Raw genomic sequence first — 9,738 nt, 5'->3', positions numbered from 1 at the left:
CCCCCCCCCCCCCCCCCCCGTCAGGAGACCAAATGTTTTTTTCTATAATTATTTTTGCAGTGTTTTCTTTCTGGTTTTCAGTATAGCCCCAGTGCAGAAAACCCATCAGTCTTACATGCTATTTTCTCCCAGGCAGAACCAGAACATGCTGAAAATGTCCACATCGTATAAATACTGTAAAGCAGCAGCATACTCCGTCAGTTCAAACTGGAAAATATACGGCCTTTAGCTGTAGCATTGGCTCTGAGTGCAGGCTCTAGACACATTACATTTTGGTGGAAGGAGACAGGCAGACAGGCAGACAGACAGACAGACAGACGCATAGCCCTCAGTATTTCCCCCACTGTTTCAGGGGCTCCTTCTTTCTTGGCTCCGAGACCACTGTCCACAGGATTTATGACAGACAGTCATGGCTACATGAACCTCTGTCAACATCAATCTAATGTTGCTGAGTGTGCAAACTTTGTAGGTGCCAAGTGACAGGGCTCTGACAGGCAGGAAGTTCCCCAAAAAATATTTTAATTATCTCATATTATTAATGCATAAACAATAATAAATCACTATTATGTTCCTTTCTCTCCTCAGCAGAACAACATAAATGCAAAAAGAATCTCATCTGCCCAACTGGCTCCTGAAGACCGAAGGTCTGGTCCAGAACACCGGTTGGCCCATCGGCCCGCCACCCTCCCCTGGGCACGAGGCAGCAACGTACACAGGGACGGCCCTGGAGCTTTCCTCCTTGATCTGCACAACTTCCCCGACCTCTCCAAAGCCGATATCAATGGACAGAATCCTAACATACAGGTGACCATGTGTGTCTGTGCACCTGCCAGTGCCAGTGTGCTTTGATGCTTTCACACCCTTGTAAGACATGGCTACTCAACCACATAGGACAGGAAGAGCAAACAGGAAGAAGGAGAATAGTTTGGTGCACATCACTACCCCTTTTTTTTTTTTTTTCACCGTCCCCTTTCACACTTTCTGGCTCATGGTCAAGCTTTAGATAGACACTAAGGTCTCACGTCCATCATCATGACATCTGAATGGCAGACACCAACCAGCAATGCCTCACTTCTACCAACCCATGTGCAGGAAGACAGACAGCAGCTTATGTTAATGTGGTGCAGATGGCCAAGTAACCGCTGCCATGTTTAAATCATTCTCCTGTCTAATCCAGCGAGGGGGTCTTTCCATTTCTGAGAGCATCACTGCTAAATCCTAGCACGAACAAAGTGTATTAACATCTCAAGATGTGGGAAGAGAGCGGAGCAACCAATTGAGCAAGGGCGTGAGGCTGTGGGAGAACGGGTAGGAGGAGGAGGGGGGTGTCTTTGATCCTGGGATTCATCTGGCTTTCATGGTCTGGAGGAGGCTGAGTAGCCCTTTGAACTTTGTGTTTAGGTGGAGAGAGCCCAAGAGGTGGGAGGGTGACTGTGGGGCAGGGGTGGTGGTCCCCCCTCATCTGGGAGGCACATGTGTTAGGACAGAAAGGGGGAGTGGGTAATATTGTGCATGGGACTATCAGAAAGTGTCACCTCACGTCACCCAATCTACTCATTCTATCCCGAAGGTATTTAATTTGTTGATGAATTCATGTTGAATATTGACTTTAAATTGACTTCTGTTCTTTAATACAGGTGACTATTGAAGTGGTGGATGGACTAGAGGGTCATGAGCCAGAAAAAGGCCTCCGTAAGGAGAGCAAACCCAGCTGGGCTACTCCTAACTGGAGAAACTGGTGGCCTCATTCTTCTTCACCTTCCTCCTCTTCCACCACTCATCAGACAGAGGAGCACGATGGCACCTACGGGAGCAACAGCAAGGACAGCAACTTCCTCAGGCCGCCGGCTGACTGGGACAGAAGAGGAGGCGCCGGGGGAGGAAGCAAAGCTCAAACCGAATATGGTGAGAATGACAAGAGGGTGTGTTTGCAAGAAAAGGAGTGCACAAATGCACATGGCAGAATATTTAGCTGGGTCCATAGTCTCTTTTGAGCCCTGGCCTCCAGGGTTTCCACAGATGGCCATGGTCTGATGTGGAATCTGTAATTTGCAGATTTTCTGATTTAAGCTGTCACCATAATAAGTGCAGTCATCCCAGGCGAGCCTTTGGGAGCCCCTGATTGAAGCCTTAAACACGTTTTTATGAGATGGATTCCTCTGTGGTGCGGAGCTAGCTATGTGACACAGTTTAAACGCCTCCGCTACATCAAAGTTCAGCAGCAGGACTGGGGCCAGAAGCACCGTTAGGCTGCCACAGCATCCTCACAACACCCTCCAAAAGTAACCCCACTGATAAATCTGCCGTGGAAGAATTTACACTCACTGTCATACAGTAAGCGTCCGGCCCGTGTTGTAGCATGCCCAAACCAACATGGTCGAACAGGAATGTGCATGCTGTGGAATATGTCATTTTATCCACTTGCACTTGCCCAACAATGGTTAGGGAGGCGATTTTATAATCTTTTTCTGTCAAACCATAGCCCATGTTTAATGTTTCTGGCTTATCGCTGTGGTCAGCTCGCATTCATCCTTCATTTCATACCACATAATGGACAAGAAAATACATTATCATCATTTCTGTCCTGGTTATACTGTAGATCTAATAATCATAACTGTGGACAGGCAGTGAGAGTTATCCATCACAGCCCATTGGTAGTGCATTCAGCTTTCTCCTCTGTGGGCCGAGGACAGGTTATTATTAAGTTTTCTAAATTCTGAGTTTTGTCCGAGCTGCCACCAGCTTTTTGGTCATAGGGGGAGGGGAGCAGTGCTTGATGACTGTCTGGCCTGTATTCATACAAAACGTTCATAATGAGGGGCAGATGGCACATGGGGGGCGTATAGGAAGGTTTGGACCCCAGCCAGAATTACTTCCATCTCAACATGCCCACATTAATTCTCCTTATTGATGGAATACTGCTTTCAAGATGTGTGAAGAAGTGTGTGTGTGTGACTGTGTGCGTGTGTGTGCGTGCATGCTTGCGTGTGTGTGTGCGTGCGTGCGTGCGTGCTTGCGGTAGTGAGGGTGGTGGTGGGGTGAGGCGGTCGTAGAGCCGATTGTAACTGTTTCCATGTATGCCCATTACAGTGATCTGCTCAATGATAATTGGCGTTAAAGAGGATTTCTTGCCATTTCACTTCCAATTTCCAAACCAATGAATCACAGACAGAGCAACTGAATGGTGTCTAGTGCCACTGTGCAGCGCAGAACATTTCTATTGTCAGATCCCCTGCAGCTTTGTTGGAATTAGCTAAACACTTCCCTGTTATTTCACTAGCTGAACACACATACTGTGCCCTACGCCACGCTACAACATAGCGTAAGTGTGTAGGCAGGCTTGCGTGGTATCTACTTCGAGGGCTGAAGTCAAAGAGAACCTCCCCCCCCCACATTTCCCCTTTCATGTTCTCCCCCCACTTATTATTAGTGAGGCATGCTAACAGGCCTGATGAAGTTCAGCATGTGGCCTGCATCAGAGCTGAGGATCTCTCTCTCTCTCTCTGATCCAGACTATATGGACGGAGAGGGGGACTGGAGTAACTGGACCGTGTGCAGTGTCACCTGTGGAAATGGCAACCAGAAGAGAACCAGGTCATGCGGTTATGCCTGTACAGCCACTGAGTCCAGAACTTGTGATATGCCCAACTGCCCAGGTAAAGTCTTGATTAAAAAAAAAAAAAAAAGACATAAAAATGGCGTCAATGGATGTTACAGGATAGTTTGTAAGTGGATGAGTTTATTTAGTAGTCTTTCATCTTTTGATCCACCTTTCGCTGTGCATTCATGTCTCCAAAAGGTATTGAAGATGCCTTCAAGACAGCAGCTACTGAAGTGAGCCTGTTAGCTGGAACAGATGAGTTCAATGCCACGGAGCTCTTTGGTGTTGGTAAGATTCTGCCCACTCTTGTTTAATTTCAGACTATCCGTCTTTCAGATGTTCTTACACTATCAAAGACCGTTTATCCATCTGGCAGCAGTGTTCCTGCACACACTTAGCATTCCTCATGCTCGGGCTGCCCTCCATTACAGCGCAGTGATGAAAATGTGCAGAAGAGAGGGAGAGCACAGTATGCCGCTGCCTGCCCACACTATCGTAGTCCGTGTGTTCAGAATTAACCCAGTGAAAACACAACTTCATTAAATATTCATATATATATATATATATATATATATATATATATATATATATATTACACCTTCTCACACTTTCATTCTCTGATGTTGGGAAGGAGATGTAGCATTTAAGTGTCTTGATGTATTGCAGACACAGACAGCTGCGAGCGATGGATGAACTGCAAGAGCGACTTCTTGAAGAAGTACATGACCAAGGTGGCAAACGACCTTCCCAGCTGCCCTTGCTCTTACCCAACTGAGGTGGCGTACAGCACAGCAGATGTGCACGATGCTCCCACACGCCGAGATTTTCGTTGGAAAGACGCCAGCGGGCCGAAAGAGAAGCTGGAGATCTACAAGCCCACGGCCCGTTACTGTATCCGCTCCATGCTGACGCTGGAGTCCACCACGCTGGCAGCACAGCACTGTTGCTACAACGACAACATGAAGCTCATCACTCGCGGCAAAGGGGCCGGCACGCCCAACCTCATCAGCACAGAGTTCTCAGCCGACCTGCACTACAAGGTGGACATCCTGCCCTGGATCATCTGCAAAGGAGACTGGAGCCGCTACAACCAGGCCAGGCCGCCAAACAATGGACAGAAGTGTCCCGACAACCCTCAGGACGAGGACTACTACAAACAGTTTGAAGAAGCAAGGGAATTCTAGCCGGCTGTAAAGTAAAAGGAAGAAAAAATCAAAACACTGCTTAAAGGTTCAGCTAAACCTCAAAAATGGTGCCGAAACCATTTTTTAAAATTCCGTTTTAGGTCAAATCACAAAAGAACTTTTAGGCTCTGAGGAACAATACGTACTGCTCTTATGAACCAAGAGGACTACAAATCCAACAGAGTCAGACACATACTTGCTCACAAGGGATTTTTCTTGATTCCACCAAAACCAGGCGTTTCTGTTTTTTTTTTTATTTTATAAAATATGCCTCTTAAAAATGGTGCCACCAATTGTGTTTTTTTTTTTTTTTCTTGAGATCTGGTCACTAAAAGGGAGAACTGAGTTTGTATTCTTAAAAAGGGAAATTTATTATTCTAGGAATGTTCGTTTAGATTGTGTCCATGTTCGTCTCCATAGATCGATTATGTTTATGTTTGGTGATTCTGAGAGGCCTGTGGTAATGGAATAATAAGATCCTTCAGGAATGGGTTTTTTTTTGGGGGGGGGAGACAGAGAACAGGGTTTTCAAATTTTCTCTCATTTTGTCATTCACAATATCCAGGTTCTCATATAAGCTTGTGAGTTTATTTAGCATGCACATCCCCCCCCCCCCCCCCCCCCCCCCCAAATGTACAACCGTGTCCCTTGTGTCTCTGAGGCAGATCTTTATTGTAAAAAGCCTGCATTATTTTTGTAAAGTATTTATTAAGTTGTAGCTGTCTGAGTTGGGTATCTATGATTCTGATTCACATATGGCTGAATGCCAAATTGAGATTATGCTCAAGCTGAAACTTTGGCATCAATGTGCGTATGTGTGTCTCAAGTTAAGATGAAACCATAATAGAGCATAAAGAATGTGTGAATTCAACTGTACGGAAAGACTTTTGAGATATAAATCTATAAATACATTTTTAAAAAGGCTAATGAATGTGTGGCTAGGAAAACTATCTTAAGTGTATGATCATCATGGCAAAAATCTTAACACAATTCAGTAAAGTTTCATCAGCTATGTGATATTTCTTCAGAGAGGGGGAGGAGGGTAAGGTTCCCTTGAATGGGATTCAAATTCTTTGTCTTTGGCATGTATCCTCGCATTCCTGAGTAATTTCGCTGCACACACAACACACACACACACACACACACCACACACACACACACACACACACACACACACACACACACACACACACACACACACACACACACACACACACACACACACACACACACACACACACACACACACACACACACACACACACACACACACACACACACACACACACACAACACACAAACCCCCAACACACACACACACACACACACACACACACACACACACACACACACTGCTGCCTGTCCATAGCAAGGGACCTCTGACTATTCCCTCTCCGCTGAGTGCCCCAGTCATTGTCGCACAGAGAAAGCCATTCATGGTGCCCTCATTCCTGCAGTCTTGTGTATGCCACAGCTGGCCGGGTGCAGGCTTGTCTTTATAACGCAGCAGGCCCCAGCACGTTCCACACCCCTAAGGCGCTACTTGCAACTGCCTAGTTGCTTCACTATTCATACAAGATTCCTCCAAGTGCAACCTTAGACCAACTTTTTAGACACGGCCTTTTTAATCAACAACCCACCTTGTGCTATCAGACTCATAGTGTGTAAAGGTCTCTTTTGTCCCTCTCTTCAGTAAAGGCATGGTTTGAGGCTAAGATTACAGTGACCGGGATGGATTGTTATCTTAGCGGACCGTCTGCAGAACAGGCCATGGAGATCAAAGTGAGGTGTTCGTCTTTAATTTTGAAACATTAGGGGCGCGCTCAAATTGATAACATACCTCCACCGCCACAACCACAACCACAAACCCCCCTCTCCGCCTCCAGTGTATCTTCTCAAGACATGCTCCACGTGTCTCAAGAGCAGGCATGTATTTGAACACCCTCCTCACTTTTGATCTCTCAAAAAAAAAAAAATCTTCTCCCCTCCGCTACAAAAACGTGGTGATTCCTGCGCTAAGGCGTATTGTAGGTAGGAATATATACAGATTATAATACAGATTATAAAATAAGTGCAATTGGTGTGAAAATGTATGAGAGGGCAGACATTATACAGACAAGCGAGTGCAGAGAGAACTTGTTGCGTAGGCTGTGGGGCGTCAGCAAGGCCTCGCTTTTTGTTACTATTTCCAGGACTCTACTCTGGTATGTTTCAAAGGATGCAAAGCACCATATTAGTGGTATATTGTCAGGGATCCGAAAGGGCTCATTAAGTATCACCAAGATATGATTGTTGGTATTTTGCCTCTATTTTTGTTAGGAGGAGAAAATTATGTCCCAACGTATGCTGTTTTAGGTCGAGTTTGACAGAACTGGCTCTGGGATTTCTCAGTAGATCCCCACACAAGAGACTGCGGGAATAAGACAGCAAGAGTTGAAAGAAGAAGAAAGCAGTAGAAACTTAGATGGGTCAATGTTGTAATAAATTAAGGAAAAACTCAGCTGTTCTTTTCTGTAGAAATATCTCGCATTAAAACAAGTCAAGGTGGTTTGTTGTCCACGCTGGAGCTCACTGTGGGGCTTCTAGTAGGTCAATAACCGCGAAGCATGGTGGCAATCAGGCATCTCTTTTGTTTTGTGGTGTGGTGCAGATGTGGCCGAGCCATTTTTAGTCTCTCTCTCCCTCACTTTCACTCCCTCGCACTGCTACTTTTTGGGTGGTGTAGCACAATGCAGGAAGTGTCTGGGCCGCAATACCGCAGGCCCCTAACTGCACGGCAAACCTAATTAAAAGGTTTTTTCTTTGGTCTTCTAATCTGGAATAGCTGACCTGGACCAGGAGGTTGCTTATCTAGCCGTTCTATCCCTTCCTCTCAACCTTCACCCCAATTACCGCCAAAACAGGAGTGGGGATCCTGGCACACTGACTTGTTACTTTGGCACAGCAAGTCGGAGGAGGAGTGGGTGGTGGGGTGTAAACATGTGCCTGGGTGTACAGCTGAACAAACAGGTCAAGTAGCTGTGGAGCATCTGAGAGGGCAGGATGTCTTACCTGACCCCTGTAGCTAGGACATCGCTGACATGCTGCACCTGCACCTATGGGAGAACAATGACACAGCACATAATCCACTTGGACATATAGTATCAACCAAGCATTGAACATCATCTTGTTAGATGGGTGCTGTGACTTGACAGTTGAAACAAAAGCTAAAATGACATGCACCCACTCATAAATTTACACACAAAGCTGTCAGACAAATGGGCATAAATCTGCTTAGCCCCCTTATAAACAAAAGAGTTATTATATTAAGTCATGCTTTTCACTGAGCTAAACACACGACTAATGAACCAGCACGTTTTTATATGCTCATGTGCTAGTAGAAGTGAGTGGAAATCAGTTTCCCCTCAAATGCAAAAGGGTGATCCTGATGTGCATAAAGGTGAGATATGTCTGGCTCTTCCAGTTCCTCAGGGTAAATTCAAGCTTGGTCTGACAAAGACAGCCCCTAACACACTGTCTGGTTATAACCCTGTGAGTGAGCGTTAATGTTACACTGGCACAGTGGGGCTGTAACGTGTAGAGGGCTACTGGTGGCCCTTAGGTGGTGAGCGAGGGGAGGGCATCAGCATGAGCACAGTATGGACGTGATTCACTGTGACAACACCGCCTGGCATGTGAGGACAGCAGGCCAGATGGGCAAGGCTGCTGCCTTTGATCTTTATTTGCTCCACCGTCTGTTTTGCATTTAAGAGCCTTGCTGAGCGCGAGGCATTGGATACACCTTGAATGGCTCAGGACCCCGTTCACTTTTTAAAGACCTAGGATCCTTTTTCAAAGCTAAGGAGATCCAGGACAGACAGGGATGATGTTTGAAGTGGAAGTTTCTGTGCAGAATGGGGCAGAGGGTCTCCCAGCAACACAGATTACTCCCCGATGAAAAGAGGTTGATGTTTAATAACCAACGATCGAGCTAATGATTTGAGTGTGGGTGAGGGGCAAGGTAACACACATCTCCTGTCAGATGGACCCTCAAGATCAACCCTGAGTCAGGAGGCTGTGAACAAAAACAAACATTCACAGCGGCTCCCAAACCAACCTTCTGCTGCTCCTCCTGACCCGTCTCATGCATTTTGCACGCCAGCAATGTCAACAGACTGTGACATGTTACACTTGAGAGGCAAAAAACGGCTGAATACCAACAATATTTGGTCCTATCCAACAAGCAGGCATGGTGCACTGACAGGGAGGCATCTCTCTCTTCAAACGCTGCATATGTTTATCTTCTAGAACATCTCTATTGCACATTCTTCTCAGACACTACAGTGGCCACGATCCAAAGCCAGCAGCTGGACAAAGCCTTGGGCTAGAGACTGAAACAATTGATATAAATAACTGCCTTTTCTACTAAACGTCTTTTTTGTGAATTGTAATTTTTTAAGAAAACATAATATAGTAAACATAATATTCACAAACAGTTACAAACAACATGCTGGGACATAGGAACGCATCGCAGGGCCACAAAAACACAGAGGAAAATCAGGAGGGAGGGAGGGAGACAAAACAACACGTGCAGAAACAAACAGACACAAATAGACACACACACGGACAGACACAAGACAAGGGACCAATCAGACACGCAAACAAAAGAAAAGGCTATAGTATTGGCCTTAAGGACTCCGCAATGCTGTGCCCAGTCTCCAAAGTCTTCCCCGGGGCTCCACCCACACGAGCCGTAGAGAGTTCCGTGTATGTGACACCCAAAAAAGAAAGGATCCATGAAAAAACAGATAAGTCATGAGGTGGCTTCCAACTGGTTGCAATCCTCATCTTAGCAGCTGTAAGTCCAGCAAACACATCAGGTTCTTGAGCTTTAGAGAGCTGAAAGGTTGACATATCATTCAGAATACAAACATTGACAGTGACATAAATCAAGGTGGAAATTTTGGATGCAAT

At 45.9% G+C, this 9,738-nt stretch overlaps 1 protein-coding gene across 2 annotated transcripts in view; it reads left to right on the top strand.

The window, feature by feature from the left end:
* Window positions 1-5,727, top strand: part of ism1 (isthmin 1) — a 12,381-nt gene extending 6,654 nt beyond the window's left edge. The window contains exons 2-6 of one of the 2 annotated variants that reach the window (XM_032540571.1): window positions 589-804; window positions 1,638-1,905; window positions 3,513-3,656; window positions 3,800-3,889; window positions 4,268-5,727. In XM_032540571.1, the coding sequence (XP_032396462.1) occupies window positions 589-804; window positions 1,638-1,905; window positions 3,513-3,656; window positions 3,800-3,889; window positions 4,268-4,785 (1,236 nt within the window). In that variant the 3' untranslated portion in view covers window positions 4,786-5,727. Of the gene's footprint in view, window positions 1-585; window positions 805-1,637; window positions 1,906-3,512; window positions 3,657-3,799; window positions 3,890-4,267 lie in introns of both variants that reach the window. The other variant, XM_032540570.1, reaches the window with a different exon arrangement.
* Window positions 5,728-9,738: the final 4,011 nt, after the last annotated feature.

The sequence above is a fragment of the Etheostoma spectabile genome, chromosome 17, assembly GCF_008692095.1.
Source record: "Etheostoma spectabile isolate EspeVRDwgs_2016 chromosome 17, UIUC_Espe_1.0, whole genome shotgun sequence".
Lineage (NCBI taxonomy): Eukaryota > Metazoa > Chordata > Actinopteri > Perciformes > Percidae > Etheostoma > Etheostoma spectabile.
Note: the sequence above shows the minus strand (reverse complement) of the source record. Positions and strands in the feature narration are given on the sequence as shown.